At 40.1% G+C, this 21,045-nt stretch overlaps 1 protein-coding gene and 2 long non-coding RNA genes across 6 annotated transcripts in view; all 3 read left to right on the forward strand.

Annotated features, from left to right (window-relative positions):
* The first annotated feature begins 1,851 nt into the window (after positions 1-1,851).
* On the forward strand, positions 1,852-3,917 carry LOC110832021 (uncharacterized). The gene is made up of 2 exons (XR_002543795.2): positions 1,852-2,014; positions 2,162-3,917. It is a non-coding gene; the product is annotated as an uncharacterized LOC110832021 (long non-coding RNA).
* Positions 3,918-9,063: 5,146 nt separating this feature from the next.
* On the forward strand, positions 9,064-14,415 carry LOC147871897 (uncharacterized). 4 transcript variants are annotated; one of them, XR_015538264.1, is made up of 5 exons: positions 9,064-9,405; positions 9,968-10,176; positions 10,758-10,934; positions 11,384-13,629; positions 13,725-14,296. It is a non-coding gene; the product is annotated as an uncharacterized LOC147871897 (long non-coding RNA). The 4 variants fall into 4 exon arrangements; XR_015538263.1 differs by lacking the exon at positions 9,064-9,405 and having other exon boundaries at positions 9,450-10,176; positions 13,725-14,152; positions 14,276-14,415; XR_015538265.1 differs by lacking the exon at positions 9,968-10,176.
* LOC147871898 (uncharacterized) overlaps positions 14,409-21,045 on the forward strand; it is a 41,879-nt gene continuing 35,242 nt past the window's right edge. Inside the window, exons 1-7 of the mRNA XM_087360056.1 lie at positions 14,409-14,551; positions 15,371-15,482; positions 16,425-16,544; positions 17,241-17,418; positions 17,517-17,537; positions 19,946-20,099; positions 20,819-20,940. Of these exons, the coding sequence (XP_087216182.1) occupies positions 20,079-20,099; positions 20,819-20,940 (143 nt within the window). The 5' untranslated portion in view covers positions 14,409-14,551; positions 15,371-15,482; positions 16,425-16,544; ... (1 more) ...; positions 17,517-17,537; positions 19,946-20,078. The remainder of the gene's footprint in view (positions 14,552-15,370; positions 15,483-16,424; positions 16,545-17,240; positions 17,419-17,516; positions 17,538-19,945; positions 20,100-20,818; positions 20,941-21,045) is intronic.

Consider the following 21,045-nt stretch of genomic DNA (forward strand, 5'->3'; position numbering starts at 1 on the left):
GGTCACACTGCCTCCATCTTCAGGGCGATATTTGAAGTTTTGACAGCGGTGAGTATTAAGATTTCTGTCTTCTGGGTTGTTGTGCTGTGTAGTCTGGTCGATGTCAACCAACGTTTCGAGGGTCATACTGCCTCCATCTTAAGGGCGATATTTGAAGTTTTCACAGCGGTGAGCATGAAGATTTCTGTCTTCTGGTATGTTGCGCTGTGTACCCAGGTAGATTTTTACTAACGTTTCGGTGGTCGTAGTGCCTCCATCTTCAGGGCGATATTTGAAGTTTTCACAGTGGTGAGTATGAAGACTTCTGTCTTCTGGGTTGTTGAGCTGTGTACCCAGGTAGATTTTACTAACGTTTCGGTGGTCGTAGTGCCTCCATTTTCAGGGCGATATTTGAAGTTTTCACAGTGGTGAGTATGAAGATTTATATCTTCTCGGTTGTTACGCTGTGTAGTCTGGTAGATGTCAACCAACGTTTCGGAGGTCATACTGCCTCCATCTTCAGGGCGATGAGTATGAAGATTTCTATCTTCTCGGTTGTTACGCTGTGTAGTCTGGTAGATGTGAACCAACGTTTCAGAGGCCATACTGCCTCCGTCATCAGGGCGATGAGTATGAAGATTTCTATCTTCTCGGTTGTTACGCTGTGTAGTCTGGTAGATGTCAACCAACGTTTCGGGGGTCATACTGCCTCCATCTTTAGGGCGATGTGTATAAAGTTTTCTGTCTTCTGGGTTGTTGCGCTGTGTAGTCTGGTAGATGTCAACCAACGTTTCGGAGGTCATACTATCTCCATCATCAGGGCGATGTGTGTGAAGATTTCTATTTTCTTGGTTGTTACGCTGTGTAGTCTGGTAGATGTTAACCAACGTTTCAGAGGCCATACTGCTTCCGTCATCAGGGCGATGAGTATGAAGATTTCTATCTTCTCGGTTGTTACGCTGTGTAGTCTGGTAGATGTCAACCTACGTTTCGGAGGTCATACGGCCTCCATCTTCAGGGCGATGAGTATGAAGATTTCTGTTTTCTGGGTTGTTGCGCTGTGTAGTCTGGTAGATGTCAACCAACGTTTCGGGGGTCATACTGCCTCCATCATCAGGGCGATGTGTATAATGTTTTCCGTCTTCTGGGTTATTGCGCTGTGTAGTCTGGTAGATGTCAACCAACGTTTCGGAGGTCATACTACCTCCATCATCAGGGCGATGTGTGTGAAGATTTTTATCTTCTCGGTTGTTACGCTGTGTAGTCTGGTAGATGTCAACCAACGTTTCGGAGGTAGACGTGCAGGTATTCAATATTCCTGTCTGGTATCGATCTGAGCAGGGTGTCAAAGGTTGCTCGGTGCAGTAACAATCCGGTGACCGAGAGGTTATGTGATAAATGTGCGCTAGGATGTAGGCGATCTAGTGGCGAATTGTTGGTTATTTGTTTCATAGTGCTTCGTGCTAAGTTGATTGAGCTGTACTTTATTGGGTGTGGTTGGTTTCGTAAATTATTTTAAGATTTTTGAGGTTATGGAAGTGTTTGGTAGTTGGTTTCTTATAGGCGACGTTGGTAGGCTCGTTTCTCCTTCATTTTCAGTCCTCTAGTTCCTGCCATTATTAAGTGAGAAGATGTCACTAATGGTACTCACAGAAGTACGTTTCAGATCCTTATAAGTTTACAATCTGTGGAGTGGTATTTCAGTCAGCATTTGGTTCGGCAGTGCCGTGTAGTGTTCGCGGACGAGCATGTACCTCAGGGGAATTTTCGGTAGATGACAGGACAGTTCGTCAGGGTGCGCACATAATGATCATCGAATATCCCTCGTGCCCCGGCGGTTGCGAAAAATGTTCGCTGTTTTTCAGACGTTGCCGTCCCTGCGTGCGAGAAAATGGCGCAGCTCCTCTGCTGTTATTGTTTCCTTCGGACGGCGTGATGGTAGGATGTATGCCCAGTCGAGTGCAGCTTTACTCTTATATTGCCAGGGCTTGCAAGTTTATTTGAGCTGAAGTTTGTCATCTTTCTCCTGTGTGAAGTACGTAAAGTGGGAAATATTTTGGTTGCACGAAAGGCCGGTTTAGTTGCCAGTAGGTTATTAATGTGGTGTAGAGTGCCTTCGTAGTAAGAATTAATACTGGTCTCTCAATGCTGATGTTTATTTCTGTACATGGTTTTGTTTCAGGCAGGCGTGAATGCAAGCATATGGGATACTTCAGCCGTTAAGCATCATTACTACGGAGGTAGCAAGACTTTGCTCCGGGAGCTGACATGATCATTGTGCATGATGGACACAATTCATCAGGCGATGCGGTTGGGATGACCCACAGACTCGTGGTGGCAGCCCCAGTTTTTGTAACTTGCATGTGGAAATTCAGTAGCTGTTGATTTAAATTGGTGTAAGAGCCTATCGCAGTGAACAAGGTAGAAGTAAGTAGCTAGAGTTACAGGTTGCAATGTTGGTTATGTGGCAACCACATCACAGTCGCACACTTTAGATTCCTAGTGACCAAGTGGTTTTGAAATTGCGGGTCAGAATGAATTGTGAGGTTGCCTTGAAAGGGTCATAAGCTTACTGATTGTTGCATTTGTAACCACACTTGGAGGATACAATCAGGATCTTTGGTTAGCGTATGAACTGTAGTGATCTGATAAGAACAGTTCCATTATTTAATAAAACTATTAATAAGGTAGTATATTTGCGTCATATTGCGAATTAGGTTAATATTTTCCGTCAAATCACAATTTTAATAAAATATAAAATATTTAAAATATCATTTCACGTTCCGCATCGAATGATCGATTTACAAATTGGAACGTCTCTTACGACATGTTTCGGTTATATTTAACCGTCCTCAGGTATAAATTAGATTGGTAAATCTAAAACTCGAATTACAATCATTTACAATGTTATGCAGTTTATTGAAAATGTTATTATCAGATTACTCTTATATATTAGAACGAAGGTATTGTTTTTTATATGGCGTGGTTCATCTGATGTTCAATATTAGTCTGTAAAGCAATGATTTAAATATAACATTAATAAATATGGATTAATATAGAAAACAAAATGATGGAAGTAAATAAATAGTAGAATGTATAAGTAAAATAAAATTAAATTAATTTAATAAAACATACCGGTGATGAGTTGATAGAGACGTTGGCATCATGTCGACTTATCCAAAGAATTGAATACAAGCATGTTACGATAACAGAGATTAAAATTACTAATATTCGGTTGACAAAATGTGTTCTGCTTTAAAGGATACTATAATTCTATACATGTGAGAGATTTATCACTTAGTCATACATTTCAAAAATCTGCTAATACAAAGTAATTCATCCAGATATAATATTGTGCTTCGATGGATATTTTAAAAGAATAAATTAGCTTGAAAACATAAAATTAGAGCTTCCATAAAATTACACGTATATGGAGAGCATCTTTTTTAGTACATTCCCCCCCCTCCCCGTTCAATTTTTTTTTTCTGAAATGTGAACCTTTTTGTGCAGAGAAAATCATGTATCACCTCATTTTATTGTATTGATATCTTTTAAGTAAATGCAGTAAATATAGTGGATTTGATAATGCATCATTATATAGACAAATACACATTTCATACTAACCTAACCATATGCTATGTAGGATTTGAGGTTTTTACGGCAGTGAGTCTGGGTTGTTTTTTATGAGTAACCTATCGCCCTGATAATGGAGGCAGCAAGGACCTCTGAAACGTCAGTAAACTTCTACCAGACTGCACGGCGCAACAACCCGGAAGACGGCCGTCTTCAAGTATATGCTATATTGTGCCATGTTCAGATCACAATTATAGGAAATGATGCGGAGAATCTTATTATATATGCAGACGTTCTGTGGCATTGTCCCCAGATATATTTGCCAATGGCCTCTCTGCCTGACTGGGGTAAATGCAGGAATTCATGTTTCAGATGGGAGCACAGCAAATAAATTTAAGACCGCGCAAATTGTTCTATTGAATTCGCACACGCTCTTATATAAGTGTTTTTTTCCAAAACACAACACAACCTTTTCCAATTGAATAAAAATTTCCTTGGATATTATCCATCGTCTAGTAAATATAAAACGTAAAACGACGTCCGGAGATAGGGATTAGCTCTATCTAGTGGGACCCAACTGAGTAGGAACCTGAAGACGGAGATAGAGTCCCATCTCCGAAACGTCGTTTTACGTTTTATATTTACTAGACGATGGATAATATCCAAGAAAATTTTTATTCAATTGACTCTTCACCATCGTCAAGAAGTTTTAGATCTGACAACCTTTTCCCTTCACTAGTAGACTGTAATTTGGTTATTAAAGTAATTTAATGGGGGTCCAAGATATGAAAATAAATAAATCTGTTCTGTACTGCCACTTACTCATACACAAACACATCTAATGCCAAACCACCCTCCCAAGTATTATCCTGATTGGACATATATACATACATGCATCTTTATTACATTCCATGGATCCATAAGACAGTCAGATGACAATAGAATGTAGAATAAGTCATAATAATACAATACATGTTATACAAATACAAGTCATATAAATGTCACAAAAATACAAAGGATAAATTACGACTTACTTGTAGACATTAGGAATTCATCGACACAGTAAAAGGAGTGTGTAATTAAGTATCTCTTCAATGCTGGTTTAAATTGTGCCTTTTTATTTACAAGACTTGAGAGATTTGATGGTAGACTGTTGAAAATTTGGATCCCTGCATAATATGCACTCTTCTGAAAACATGAGAGGTTGGCAATTGGTCTATGAAGCTGATTTTTATTCCTTGTGTTGACACTGTGTACAGCAGAATTAGTTTGAAAGAGTTCTTGGTTATTTACAATAAAGTTCATTAATGAGAATATGTATTCACATGGAAGAGCTAAGATCTCTAATCTCTTAAATAGACTTCTACATGAATTCCTAGGTTTTACACCAGCCAATAACCTAACAATTTTCTTTTGTAAAGTGAATATCTTTTTGATGTTTGATGAATTTCCCCCCCAAATTATTCCATATTTCATTAAAACGTGGAAATATGCAAAATATACTGATCTGAGTGTGTCGGCGTTGCTGACATGCAACAGAGATCTAACTGCGTAACATGCGCCACTTAACTTAGGTATCAGTTTATCAATATGATTAGTCCAATTTAGGTGATTATCAATTTGCAAACCCAAGAATTTTGTGTTTATTGACTCTTGTATATACTTCCCACTATAACCAATACTTAAAGCACATTGTGGTGAGTTATTTGTTATAAATTTTATTAGATTTAGGACTAGCTTGTTGACAGTAAACCATCTACTCTTATGAGACAGAACTATGTTTGATGTTGAACAGAAATCATCAAAATTTTTATTTGAAATTATGACGCTTGTGTCGTCAGAAAATATTATGGGTTCTGTTAAAGTATTTATTGTTTTTATTGTTGGAGGAAGGTAATTTGTGTATATTATAAAAAGCAAGGGCCCTAAAATTGATCCTTGGGGAACTCCATGTTTTATTGTTCCCCAGTTTAAGAAATAATTTTGATTGTTTTTAGTTGATTTTACTTCGATCTGTTAAATAGGATCCGAACCATTGCGCTGCTATTCCTTGAATGCCATAAAAATGCAATCTATCCGACAAAAATTTCATGATTTACACAGTCAAAAGCTTTTGCTAAATTACAAAAAAAATCTTCGAACATGCATTTTTTGGTTAATAGATTTAAGCACATTGTCTGTTAGCTTGAAGGCTGCATCTTCAGTGGATACACCTTTCCTGAAGCCAAATACACATATTAAACGTGGACAATGGTCGAAGTCAACGTTTTCGTAGAATATGTAAACATAACCTAAATTTATTTACAGTTAGTTACGTATTTACGAAACATGAGTTGAAAACGTGCTAGTGACAGGGGCACAGCCCCTCCCCCTTCCATGACCACCTGTTCCCTGAATAACACTGAACTCAGGCACATTAAACAGTTGAAGGAAAATGATAATAATCTTGAAGAATTTAATTCTGTAAAAGAAGTTAATTTGAAGTACATCGATGGACTAAAAATGTCAGAATGCTGTTAGCGAATGAATCCTTGAATGATATTTAAGAATCCAGTCCGTACCGCGAAGAAAACACTTCACTTCACCATTACAAAGATCAACTGGCTAACGCTGTTTAAGAAATTGACCGCTGATTACGGCGAGAACCACACAAAACCCATAAAGAAAAGTGTTACTGATTGTTGGAGTAGGTGGTACGTATAGTTACCATTCCATTTAAAGGGTATAAAAGTAAAGTTCGGTGGTCATACAGCCTCCATTTTCAGGGCGAGATTTGAAGTTTTCGCAGCGGTGAGCGAGCTCTTAAATGTTCATGAGACTAGTGATATTAGACCTATTAAATACATGCAGCTGAACTGTTGGTGCCAGAACCTAGCTTAGATGAAGTTGAACTGGCCATTGGGACGTTGAAAAGTTATAAATCTCCAGGAATTGATCAGATTCCAACAGAATTAATTAAAGCAGGTGGCAGAGGGTTGCATATGAGGATCCATAAGCTTATTCAGTTAATTTGGGATAAGGAAGAGATGCCACAACAATGGAAGGAATCCATAATTATTCCTATTCATAAGAAGGGGGACGAGACTGAGTGTGGTAATTACCGAGGAATTTCGCTGCTATCAACCTCATACAAAATTCTATCCAACATTCTTTTGGCAAGATTAACCCCATATGCGAATGAAATTATTGGGGATCATCAGTGTGGGTTCAGACGAAACAGATCAACGATTGATCAGATCTTTTACATTCGTCAGATACTAGAGAAAAAATTGGAGTTCGGTGGGACCGTACATCAGTTATTTATAGATTTCAAAAAAACCCATGACTCTGTGAAGAGAGAAGTGCTATATAATATTCTTATTGAATTTGGTATACCAAAGAAGCTAGTGAGTCTAATAAAAATGTGCTTAAATGAAACCTGTAGCAAAATTCGAGTAGGTAAATATGTATCTGAGACATTCCTCATCAAGAACGGTCTAAAACATGGAGATGCTTTGTCTCCATTGCTCTTTAACTTTGCGTTAGAATATGCTATCAGGAAAGTCCAAGCTAGGCAGGAGGGTTTGCAATTGAATGGGAAACTTCAACTATTGGCATATGCTGATGATGTTAATTTATTGGGGGACGATATAAATACAATAAAGAGGAACGCAGAAGTTTTACTAGAGGCTAGTAGACAAGTGGGGCTGGAAGTAAATTCAGAAAAAACTAAGTACATGTTAGTATCTCGTCATCAGAAGACAGGCGGGCAAAATTATCTTAGGGTGGCTAATAAATCCTTTGAAAGGGTTACAAAGTTCAAATATTTGGGAACAACAACAACAAATGAAAATGACACTCATGAGGAAGTTAGGAGGAGATTAAATTCATGAAATGCTTGCTACTTCTCAGTTCAAAATATTTTGTCTTCCCGTCTGAGTTCTAAGAACCTGAAAATTAAAGTATACAAAACAATAATCTTGCCTGTTGTTTTGTATGGGTGCGAAACATGGTCTCTCACTCTCAGGGAGGAACACAGATTGCAGGTGTTTGAGAATCGGGTGTTGAGGAGGATATTTGGGCCTAGGAGAGAAGACGATGGGGCGTGGAGGAAACTGCATAATGATGAGCTTAAAAATCTGTACTCCTCCCCCAGTATTGTGAGGGTGATTAAGTCGAGAAGAATGAGATGGTCTGGGCATGTAGCGCACATGGATGGGACAAGAGGTGTGCATCGGGAAGCCTGAGGGAAAGAGACCGCTGGAGAGACCTAGACGTAGATGGGAGAATAATCTCAGGCGGGATCTATGGGAGATAGGAGTTGAAGGAGACAGGGTCCGGTGGAGGGCTTTGGTTAATTCGGTGATGTACCTTCGGGTTCGGTAAGCCATCTAGTTAGTTAGACAACACGTCGAGACCGGCTCTCGAATAGATAGTCTCTCGTCCCAAGTGTATCGAGGGTTGTAACCCGGGAGCCAAAATAGTACGCGTTATTTCTTAGCTACCTCGGCCTAGTTCAGTCCCGCAACATTTCTTGGTTCATGGCAAACCCTACTTTGTTGGACACATGACGGCACACCACAAAATGTCGTCTCACGACAAGATGACACGAAATAATGGCCATAAGTAACAATGTTATTTACACATAAAATCCTTGCTCATTAATTGCATAATCACATGAAAACAAGTGTTCAATAAGGCCGTTTATGAGAAACCTGTATGTGTGTTTATACGAATTCTTTTACGCGAAGGATAAGGTACTACCTTTTCTTAAATACAGTACAACCCCACCATAACGCGGGTCGCGGAGGGACAGTGATAAACCAGCGTTACAGGGAAACCGCGTTATTAGGGAAGTGTATCGGAAATATCAGTACTAGTACTGAACGAAGTGTACGGTACGTACAGTATTGATAGACTATCACCATTTAAGAGTAAAAATTCTTATTTGACAATGAATCTTGAGTTCTGTGTGAAGAATAATTATTTCTATAGTGGAATTTGTAAAATTACGACCAAACCGTAAGACATAACGAAATTTTTTTTTTGGAAAATCTCGGACTCGGCTGAAATTCGAAGCAAGCATGTCCTGTACACGTAAGAAGTGTTACCGCCTCATAGACGGATTAGTTCTCTTTCACCATTAAGATTGTTTCAGAAAAAGCAGATGATAGTTGAAGTTCGTTTAAAAGTCTTATTCTTAGATTTAGACATAAGATAAATTTTATTTCTTCCCTTATGACATTTCGCGGGCGTGTTTAAAAAGGTTAACGGTCATATATTAAAGGTTTTATTTATGTGCAATGTATGATTCTCAGAATAAACACAGACTATTTACCTTAAAAGCATTAACCAATTGATCTTTGTCACAGAGACAAGTTGTGGTTTCTTTGAGGAAGAAGGGACGTTTCCATTTAGAACTTCATACTTTCATAACAACGCAAACCAACGTACACTCGTCTGAAGTTCCCTGTTGGTCCAACACGACTTTTTATAAGACATCACGAAGAGTCCGCGTTCACTAACTGAAAATCTAGAAGTAATATAACACCACAATTCTTCGCTGTGCTTACATTTCCCAAGATGTTGTATAATTCTATATTGAATCTTGGGTAGAAATTACAAGACTACACTCTGTTTCCCCGCTAGTTGTACCACACATTCCATGACCAGACTCACGCATAGGAACGAACTACATCTCCTGCAATATAGGCATCCCTTTCTTACCACCCCTAAACAATGTACGTGACTGTAGTGATCAATGGCGCCCGACGACTAAACCGCCTATATATATATCACACCAACCTTCCCTCCGCCACATACAAACAGACGTTGTGGCCAAGTTCGCAGAGAGTGAAAGGAAGTCAGAAGTTGGTAAGATTTGTTTCGTGATCTAGTATTTGGAGTCTTGGAGGTGTGGTATGACTGGCGTATGAAGTTTATGTTTAGCGGGTTTGGTAGTGTTTCGCCTTGTGGGGAGATATTTGCGTGATAAATGTATGTGAGTTCATAATGGCAAATATTCAGTCTCTTAAAATGCCATAACGCAAGAATCATTGCTGTAAGTTTCTGTGTGCGAACAGTGATCTTCGTGGCTGTTATTATGTTACGGAATAAGAGACTGGAAATTATGGGGTGTTCTCGTTAGTCGGTTGAGGTTATGTGTCGATGATTAAATAGACGCCACGAGGCATTGATAAGTGACATTTATATACTCAGAAGTGTTTATTATTTGCGGGTTTGGTGCCTTGTACAGTTACTTGAAGAATTTCAATATGTTCGCCTTTGAACGTGAAGTATGCTTGTTTAGCAATGCTGCATGTGTGGTGTGCCCCCAGAACAATAGAACATATTCAATCAACTGCGTCATATGAATGCTGTTTGGGTGGGGAAACGTGATAGTTAAAAATGAATGCATTTTGTCTTCTGGGAATAGCTGAGAGAAGAAGCTTAATTGATCCTTGGGATTCTACTGAGGGGAAAGCTGTCTGTCATCTGACCAGCCTACTGCTTGCCAGGAAATCAGTGGAGTATGTTCAGTACACTTGGCAGGCTCACTTAATATCACAACAGGAAATTGGCTGTGATCACGAAGGGCACTCATGTCTGCTACAGATTTATCTGTCTCTACTTGATGTGCATTTTGTAAGTACACTAGCAATATGATGTATTAGATGTGCTTGTCATGTGATAGAGTTAAGTCTGTCCAAGAATATGTGGCACTGTTTATCATTACAGTGCCGTTTGTAACTTTGTTGTTGTATTTCCTGGTGATCAGATTTCAAATATCACCATATTTGTGGAAAGAAAAAAGGCTTTAAAGCACAGTGAAACTAAAATCAGTGACAACTGAAGTTGCATAGGACTGATGTGTGTGGGAAGGAGTGGCAGAGTTTTTAGTGAAAATTTTATGATGTGGTGTGGAATAATGTCAGCCCACATGTCTAATGTTTTTTTTTGCAGTTGGGGGTGGGGGAGAAAAGAAAGGTTCCAGTATGAATCTGTGAGATAGGGAGGTTACTTTTTGTTTCACAGTCGTGACGTATATTAGAAGTGTTAACTTGTGAATGGGTTGGTAGTGAACATGACAAAATCTGTCTTGTGAAAATGGAAGGTGCGTGCTCATTGGCTAAGGTAGAAGTGTTAACTGTGTGTTCTTAGAGGAGTGTGATACATGTATGGTGGAATCTTTATTTCTTGAATGTGAATGTATTTTTTTTTTCTAGGAGTAGCAGATTACATGAAATAGAATGATCCTTCTGAGCGGCATGCTTTATGTAACCTGACCTTCATACAGCTTGCCATAGAAGCAGTAGCAACAGTTGGCAGACTGACTTGATATCAGAACAGGAAACCTGCTGGGAGCATGGAGGAACCCTCTGTCTGAACTTGGCATGTGTTGTGTAAGTACATGAGCATTAGGATGTATTTGATGTGCTTGTCTTATGAGAGACTTAAGTCTGACCAATATTATATGTGGTATTGTAAATGAATACAGCGGCATTTGTAACCTTGTTATATTTTGTGGTGCTCTTAATTCTAATATTGCCATATTTGTGAGATAAAAGTGATTTTAATGGACAGTAAAAGTAAAATAATGCTCTGACAGAGGCTGATTGCAAGATGGATGTTTGGTCTTACGTGTCTAATCCCCGGTAAGTCTATGAACAGCATTCCCCCCCGCCCCCATTTCAGATTAAATATTTGAATAAGCAGGAGGCACCCATTAGATAAAATAAGTTGGCGTGAGATTGTTCCATTTCAGACGACTTTGCCTCCAATGTCTTATGAAAGTGGCCCCTTGAGATTCTAGATTTCTTGTGTATCTTACACCTTTTCTGGTATATTGCAGGAGGAGTGCACCAACACTAGACAGACTGACATCCGAGAGAAGACCGCTTGTGTCCCCGATGGTCGGCCGTCCTGTTGCTGAGTGCGTACATGGAGAAGAGGAACGTAAATTTTGTGTGCCTCTGGAGAGGATTTTCTGTCGCTTAACCCATTCACAGGGGCTTGCTCTGTTGTGGTAATTGTGTTGCAAGTGTGATACCAACTTAGATATAAATCATGTGAACGTGTAAGGTGTGGATGTCTAGTTATGTGTGTGGGGTGTTCTACGGAGTGTAGTAAAATAGTAAAAATGTCGGCCGCAATCACATTGCGTTAATAAGAGACTGCTTCATAGTGTGGTGGCCAACACATCTCGGAATGAGAGAGAGTTTGTCATGTGTGACAGGCTGTAAGTTGCAGGTGCTCTTGGCTTTGGCCACAGCTTGTCACCAAAGATGTGATTCCTCTTCCTGGAAAGAATATGGTTTTGCCTTTTATCAGCTTCATCCCATTTCACATTCTCAGTTCAAGCTAATGCCACAGGAAGATCTTCAAAACGTCAGTCATTCTGAATCTGTTCGGAAGCAGATGGGGGGGCTCTGCAGTTTCGCTCGTTTAGGAAGTGCGGTGATGAAGATCTCTGGCATAGCTATACCGGACAGTCTTGATAATAGTGGGTGTCCGTTCTCTGACCCAAGAGGACTTTAAAAGTGTGCTGACCACGCATTACTTAGTTTGTATTTTATCTATGTAAATCTGTAAAGAGATGTCAAAGCGGGAGGTAACGGGAATACTTAGTGATCATCACCGAGAGGGAGTTTCCAAACAGTCGTTAACGGGAGATGCGCAATAGCAGTTGTCCTATGATCGAAAAGTGTGACTTGCCAGTGATGAGATTGCTTTACGTAAGTCAGGTAAGTGCAATGAGTTTTATGGATTGTGTGTGTTTTGCTGCAAGTGGTTTTCGGCGAATATTGCCGGCATTAATTTTGTTGGTAGTGTATTAAGTGTTGATTGCTGCATGTGCCAAAATGAAGTCTGACGAAGGGAAGTTCGTGTTCTTGAAGTACAGTCACCAGTGGGCTGGGTCGTTGGGTGTGTTATAGATGCTCGTGAAGTACAACCTGGTGGCAGAGGGGCTGTGTAGTGGCGACATATGCAATAATCGTTTATAGTGCTTCGTTCATTGAGCTGTAGTTTACGAAATCCCACCTGTTTTCATAAATGATGGAAGATATTTAGGTTATGGAAATGTTTGGTAGTTGGTGTCTTATAGGTGATGTTGGTCGGACTTTTCAAATGACGCAGCTCGCGAGTCGTCTCCGCCCTTCTGCAAATTTAGTTGTAAGAAATTATCACGCAGGGAAAATGTCTCTGCTGAATTTGCGTGATGTCTTGAGTGCCAACATGAAATGTGACGAGAATAAGTTCGTGTTGGAAAGGACGTGGACGATTTCACTGGGTAATTTACAGGTAGACGTGCAGGTATTCAAGATTTGTGTCTGGTATCAATCTGAGCAGGGTGTCGAAGGTTGCTATGTGCAGTAACATTCCGGCGACCGAGAGGTTATGTGACGAATGTGCCCTAGGATGTAGGCGATCTAGTGGCGAATTGTGGGCTGCTTGTTTCATAGTGCTTCGTGCTAAGTTGATTGAGATGTAGTTTTTCGGGTGTGGTTGGATTCATAAATTATTTTAAGATTTTTGAGGTTATGGAAGTGTTTGGTAGTTGGTTTCTTATAGGCGATGTTGGTAGCTGTTTCGCCTTAATTTTTTTTCTCTAGTTCCTGTCATTTTTAAGGGAGAAGATGTGTCTCTATCGGTAGTCACGGAATAACGTTTGAGGTCTTTATAAGTTTACAGTCTTTGGAGCGGTATTTCAGTCAGCATTTGGTTCGGCGGTGCCGTGTAGTGTTCGCGGACGGGCATGTACCTCAGGGGTATTGACGGTAGATGACAGGACAGTTCGTCAGGGTGCGCACATATTGATCATTGAATATCCCTCGTGCTCCGCCGGTGGCGGGATGTGTTCGCTGTTTTTCAGACGTTGCCGTCTCTGCGTGCGAGAAGATGGCGCAGTTCTTCTGCTGGTATTGTTTACTTCGGACGGCGTGATGGTAGGATGCATGCTGAATCCAGTGCAGCTTCACTCTCTTATACTGCCAGAGCGTGCAAGTTTATTTGAACTGATGTTTGTCATCTTTCTCCCGTGTGAAGTACGTAAAGTGGGAAATATTTTGGTTGCACGAAAGGCCGGATTAGTTGCCAGTAGGTTATTAATCTGGTGTAGAGTGACTTCGTAGTAAGAATTAATACTGGTCTCTCAATGCGGATGTTTATTTCTGTACATGGTTTTGTTTCAGACAGGCGTGAATGCAAGCATATGGGATACTCCAGCCGTTACGCAGTTTCGAGTCCATCATTACTACGAAGTTAGCAAGACTTTGCACCGGGAGCTGACATGATTATTGTGCATGATGGACACAATTCATCAGGCGATGCGGTTGGGATGACCCACAGACACGTGGTGGCAGCCTCTGTTTTTGTGACTTGAATGTGGAAATTCAGTAGCTGTTGATTTAAATTTGTGCAAGAGCTTATCGCTGTGAAGAAGCTAGGGTTACAGGTTGTAATGTTGGTTATGTGGCCACCATACCACAGTTGCCCACTTTTGATTCCTAGTGACCAAGTATGGGGTGTTCGTAGCATGCCTCACAATGCCACAAGGAAGACCTCAGGCCCTCGTGTGATCTCCTTGCTTTCCGAGGAGGTGTACTGTTATAGATTTAGTGTGAGTGCCTTGTCTGTCTGAAAGAGGAGTTTGAGATCAGGGGATGTGCTGAGTGGCAACTTTCATGTGAACTGTTGGAATTATCTGGATGCATTATACTTATAAGATTGTTTGTCTTTATAGAGGCTTATAAGAGGTTGTGCCATCCGAGCCCTGGTGACATCACGCAGGTGAACGAGTGTGCTCTGCGAGCCAACATTTGTGGCAATGGACGTTGCATTGATACTCCTGATGGATACCGGTGTGACTGCTACCCAGGATACTTTGCCCTTGCAGATATTGATGAATGCTCTGAACTAAACTATTGTCAAGGAGGGCAGTGTACAAATACTCCTGGAAGTTTCAGCTGTGTCTGCCCACCAGGATTTGATGTGTCTTCTGATGGAAAATACTGTACAGGTTGGTTCTGGTTATATCATATTGTTTTGTTTGTGTTTTAATTTAAAGTAAAGTTGTTCTGTTCTAATCAAGTATAAAGTGTGAAAATATTATAAAAATTTAATCAGAATTGAAGAGAATGACAACTAAAAGCAGTGGATTTTCCATGTGAATACATTTTTGTAAGATTTGAGGTTTTCACAGCGGTGAGTATGAAGATTTCCGTTTTCTGGGTTATTGCGCTGTGTAGTCTGGTCGATGTTAACCAACGTTTCAGAGGTCATACTGCCTCCGTCATCAGAGTATAAAGATTTCCGTCTTCTGGGTTGTTGCGCTGTGTAGTCTGGTCGATGTTAACCAACGTTTCAGAGGTCATACTGCCCCCGTCATCAGGGCCCTGAAGATGAAGGCAGTATGACCTCCGAAACGTTGGTTAACATCGACCAGACTACACAGCGCAGCAACCCAGAAGATGGAAATCTGAATACATTTTCGTCACATGAGGAAGATTACATTTCAAAATAGCACACAATTCTATGTGATATTGGTTATGTTGTATTTTTTAAAGAGTTTTACTCTTTAGTATGAAAATTCCTGATTTAAACAGTTGAAAGCATGTATTGTTTCTTCAGTTAGGGAGAAAAAAAAATTAAACCATCTTCTCTGATCTCTTGCATGAACCTAATATTAAACTGGTGTGGTGCTACAGTTTTATACCATATTATTTAAATACAAGTAATTGTACTTGCGAAGTTTCCTATTTCGAATGTTTCCGAGCTTGACAACATTCTGTAGCTGTAGTGATACGTGATACCAACGGTTTTGATCGTTGTATTTCAGACCACGATGAATGTAGTCAGACTGGAATGTGTGTATAAATATGGATGGTTTTCCTTCAAATGTCACTGTCACAGTGGATTTATTCTCTCACCATCTGGACATGCATGTGTTGGTAAGATGTCGTTTGCCAAATGTACAAAACTTCCTAGGTAACAAGTCAGTAGAAACTTTTAGTCAGATTAAGTAATGAATTACCAGTAATTAACTGACCGTGGAGCGGAGTCCTGCTCGGGAAGCTAATAGTCACTTAGACGGCTGTCAGAAGCCATACCTTTCTTTTATTCAAAAATATATATAGAACATTTTGTTCTAAATAACAGTTTTTAATTTTTGTTTCGGATATTGATGAATGTTATGAGAACGCAAGAGTCTGCCTGGAGGGACGTTGTAAAAATATACCTGGATCCTACCGGTGTGTGTGTGTGTGCCAGGATGGTTTTACGCCATCATTGGATGGGACGTTCTGTGTAGACTTGGGATGAATGTTCTCAAACAGGGATGGCAAATGTGTCAACGTCGATTGTTCATTTAAGTGTGTCTGTGATTCTGGTTATCGACTGGGCAAAACATTAACCAACATGAATACCTGCAAAAAATTAAATTAAACATTTGAAAACTAATGACTTAAAATTTTTTTGGAGAACTTATCATCATATTTAAGGTATAGAGATGATGTTTTCACAGATGCGACATGTAGATTCTGTATAATAAAGATGCGTCAGTCAAGCCACTGGTCACTGATTTTCATTTGAGTTTTCAAAGCACCACCTTGGTGAGATTTGAGGTTCTTATGGCATTGAAGATGGTGATTGTTCTGGGTTGTGTTTCCAAATGGGCTTATAGGTAGATACCAACATTTCAGAGAAACAGCCCCTAAGCTGTAGACAGTATCTTTCTCTGAAACATTGTATGTACCTTTGAGTTCCCATGGCGTTACAACCCACAAAATAATTATCATCAACAGTTTCATGTTGTTTGGTAATAAAAGGTAGAATATAAACTTGGGTGCTTTTAGGTGGTTCAAGATACAGCACATCCTCAATTTTTGTTTCAGATATATATGAATGCATAAGCAACCCTCGTCAACATGGGTCCCGTATAAATTCGCAAGGCAGTTTCCGTTGTGAATGTACCACAGGGTTTATACTTGGTCCAGATGGAAGATCATGTCTTGGTAAACATCACTATAATATATTAAATTACTCATAGGGAGTGACATTACTGAATTCTACACATATTCAAAATGCACATCATATAAACACACCATATGCAGTATAATCCGCCACGGTGGTCTAGCGGTTAGAACGCTGGCCTTGTAATCCTGGGGTCTCGGGTTCGATTCCCGGTGGTGCCCGAATTTATAACTTGTGTTGGGCAAGGCCGTGGTCTAGGCAACATGGAGTTTTCCTCCGTGGCATCCCAACAATTACTCCATTCACACACAGAAGAAGGCAATGGCAAACCACTTCTGGATCATCTGCCAAGAACGTATATGAACAGGTCCCAGTCCGAGAAAAGGATGGAAGGATCCTGTTCATATGGACCTGTCGCCAGACAGAACACTAAATAAAAATAAATAATAATGCAGTATAATGATGCATCCTTTCTGCCATGACCCTCTAAAATTATACGCGTTTGTCATACAATGAATCATTCTTGATTTTGAGTACTGCTGTCGAATGTGTTGCACGGGCTTTCCAAGGTACCATACTAGTGTCCATTTTGTATCCTACAAAACGGACATTTTAATTGTAATCTCATTTGAAGATACAACTGATAAAGTTAATTATATATATATATATATTGATAATTAAGAAATAATTTCTAGAAAATTAAGTCTACTATTTTAGGATCTCTGATGGTGTTGCAGTCTGTGCCACTGTCACACTTGAAATGGTGCGTGTTAGTACATCTGTCAATAACCTAAGCAGGGGACGCTGTTTGCCGCAGATACGAGCCGTGATCTGTGCTACTCCCAGTTCCGAGATGGTCAGTGCACGAATCCAACTGCGATGCCAGTAACAAAGTCAAGTTGCTGCTGTTGTACTGTGATCACTGGTCAACCAATGGGCCGGGGCACTCCGTGTCAGTCGTGTCCCCCCACAAGGCTCATTTGAATTTCAAGCTCTCTGTCCGCATGGTGCAGGAATGACGTTTAATGGGGATGGTATGTGTTGCTCAGTTTATGTATTTCTCTGCATTTTATTAGAAATTTTACTCAGTTCTGAATACATATTCATCTCCCAACATACTCACTGAATTTTAACAACATGTAATATGGGAGATCTGTATTTTGGGAAGGATATTTTGTAGTTGGACATATGAAGAGGGGATACAAAAAATAGATTTCAATGTAAGTTTTTACACATATGTACCTTTAACTCCTGTATTATGGATATAACTTAAAATGAAGAAACATCAGATCACAGAAATCCATGATATGAGGCTTGGTAAAGAAGAGGTCTCAAGTGTCGATTATATTAATTTCATTTAGCCGGAGTGCAATTGAAGGTGTGTTGGTGTATAAAAACTGCATGTCATCTGTGTACAGAATGAATGATATCCATAAAAACTATTATTCTATTTATCTACATATGGGTTTCAAACTCACAATAGATAACGAGAAGCCTGAGGGAAAGAGACCGCTGGTGAGACCTAGACGTAGATGGGCAGATAATGTCAGGTGGGATCTATGGGAGATAGGAGTTGAAGGAGACTGGATTATGTTGGCCCAGGACAGGGTCCGGTGGAGGGCTTTGGTTAATTCGGTGATGAACCTTCGGGTTCCGTAACGCATCTAGTTGGTTGGGTCCACTATTTGGGAAGCCTGAGGGGAAGAGACCTCTGTGGAGACCTAGACGTAGATGGGAGGATAATCTCAGGCGGGATCTATGGGAGATAGGAGTTGAAGGAGACTGGATTTTGTTGGCCCAGGAGAGGGTCCGGTGGAGGGCTTTGGTTAGTCCGGTGATGAACCTTTGGGTTCCGTAAGCCATCTAGTTGGTTGGGTCCACTATTTGGGAAGCCTGAGGGGAAGAAACCTCTGTGGAGACCTAGACGTAGGTGGGAGGATAATGTCAGGCGGGATCTATGGGAGATAGGAGTTGAAGGAGACTGGATTTCGTTGGCCCAGGACAGAGTCCGGTGGAGGGCTTTGGTTGGTTCGGTGATGAACCTTCGAGTTCCGTAAGCCATCTGGTTGGTTGGGTCCACTATTTGGGAAGCCTGAGGGGAAGAGAGAGCTGGGGAGACCTAGACGTAGATGGGAGGACAATCTGAGGCGGGATCTATGGGAGATAGGAGCTGAAGGAGACTGGATTTTGTTGGCCCAGGACAGGGCTTTGGTTAATTCGTTGATGAACCTTTGGGTTCCTAAGCCATATAGTTAATTAGTTAGTTATGAGTCTCTGTGAAACTGGTAACAAATTCCATTTTATGGGTCAGGGCCCAAAATGTTAATGTTGTACTGAAACAAAGTGGCAAACAATATAAAGTATAGATCACTAAATGCTACAAAAAGGTAATCTGCACTAATTTCAGCAGCGTAGAAGAGTGATAGTGTCATAATGCTTGAAAACCAGTGAAATTATTGTATTTGAATTACATCTGATTTATCCTTTTTTAAATTGCTAGATGTCAATGAGTGTGCACAAACTCCCGATATATGCCAAAATGTAGCATGTGAGAACTTGATGGGAACATACCGGTGCATTTGCAACCCAGGGTATCAGGTTTGATAATACAGGGAAAATTTGTTCTGATATCAATGAATGTGAGTTGGATGACTTGGTCTGTAGTGGAGGGCAGTGTAGGAACACTCGAGGCAGCTTTCAAGTAAGTCACTGGTATGTCTAAGGGTGTGAATTGGGTGTCATAAATCCATCTTTCCTGAAATTCCTAAACATTTTGTTGTTGTTATCAGTGTGTGATTTTTAAGCCATGTGTCTTAAGTGTAGATTCACATGAATACTGTTTCTACCAGCCTAAATTCTAATTTTGTAATTTTGCTTGTGCAGTGTATCTGCCCCCACGGGCACTCGGCTCAACCCTGTCACACAAGTATGTGAAGATATTAATGAATGCAGAGAGCTAGGTCCTGATGCTCGCTTTAATGGAGCCTGCGTGAACAGTGTCGGTTCATACGAGCGCGAATGTGAACCAGGATTCATTTTGGACAACAGTTTAATAGGTGTCACCTGTTTCAATCTTTCTACAGTGTTATGTTATGAGACGGCGTAGCTCAGTCAGTACCTCCCAAATACAAAGCAGGAATCTCAGTCATTCAGACAGCTTAAGTTTCCCTCGAACACATATTTTTAGAGAGAGAAAGTGTTTATGGTAAAACAAACATATGAATTCAGAATCAAAATCTTGTCTTGAATTATGGAATTGTAAGTCGTTTATTATCTGCAGTGGATATAAATAGAAATTGCAGTTTTATTTAATCATGATCTTTTGTCTTCATTGAATTTTTGGTCCATTTATGAGGAATACACACTGATTATTTTCTCAGATATTTTATAACTTTTCTTTCCTTATATCCCAGATTCTATTGGATGTACAATTTCTGTGCAGATGATAGGAAGGGGTCGTGCTGGACCAGGTTAGTGGGTGGTCGCTGTGAGAATAATCTACGTCGCCTTACATTAAAAATCTGAATGCTGCTGTTCAATTGGACTGGCATGGGGCAGTCCGTGTGAGATATGTCATGGCCTGTGTGACTGCAAAGGTAAATACAATGAGGGAGATCCTGTCTGTCTATTTATTTGTTTGCATGTCTGCTGAAGGGATTTTGGCTCGACCATAGAAGAAGAGCATGAGGGCAAGGGAGTCAAAGTCAGAAGGAGTAGAGGAGAGACAGGTGGTGGCCTTGTTAGACTGTGGTCTAGCCAGTGTTCTACACTGTCTGACTGGTTGTTATATCTGGAGCCATTTTATTATGTGTGGCTTACTCCATTTCCCTGATGATGGAGGCAGTAAGCACTTCTGAGACGTTGGTAGACTTCTACGAAACTATACAGTGCAACGATGGGAAGCCAACCATCATGAGAACTGGGAAACTGAAAGTACTTATTTGTATATCGAGGGAAAGTAATAATTATGAACATATCTGGGACAATTTAGTAAACTTCCGCTAGTCCACTTATGGCATGAATAATATACATTTTTTTTGCCAGAAATTGTGAAGTCACAATAAAACTTAGTGTCCTTTCTCATTGCATAAATTTATTACTTTTAGTTTCAGATTTTCCATCGTGATAATCATGAATAGAAGGAGATTGAAATGGTAGACACTGCACAATTATGAATTCACTGTCATAGATCTTACCAAATATACGTTAATGAGGAATCTGAATTAGTGATTGTTAATAAACCATGCAATTCTGTTATTAATTAAAAATACTACTTGTCTTTCCCAAAGCTATTCATGTTTTCTTTCTTGTATAGGTAGATGGTAAAACATGTACAGATGTAAATGAATGTGACCTGAATGTCGGAGTGTGTCGAGGAGGAGGAACGTGGTTCTTTCACGTGCACCTGTCCACCTGGATTGACACTGGATCCTACTGGTATGTTAGTTTTCCTTAAACACTGAATATAGAATGAGAGGCACCTTAGACCTCTTCATATCAATAATATAAAATACTTTAGATCAATGGCCTGTCTGGCAACTA

The sequence above is a fragment of the Zootermopsis nevadensis genome, unplaced genomic scaffold, assembly GCF_977971745.1.
Source record: "Zootermopsis nevadensis isolate Lab colony 2312 unplaced genomic scaffold, Znev_1.0 Znev_ptg000037l, whole genome shotgun sequence".
Taxonomy (NCBI): domain Eukaryota; kingdom Metazoa; phylum Arthropoda; class Insecta; order Blattodea; family Termopsidae; genus Zootermopsis; species Zootermopsis nevadensis.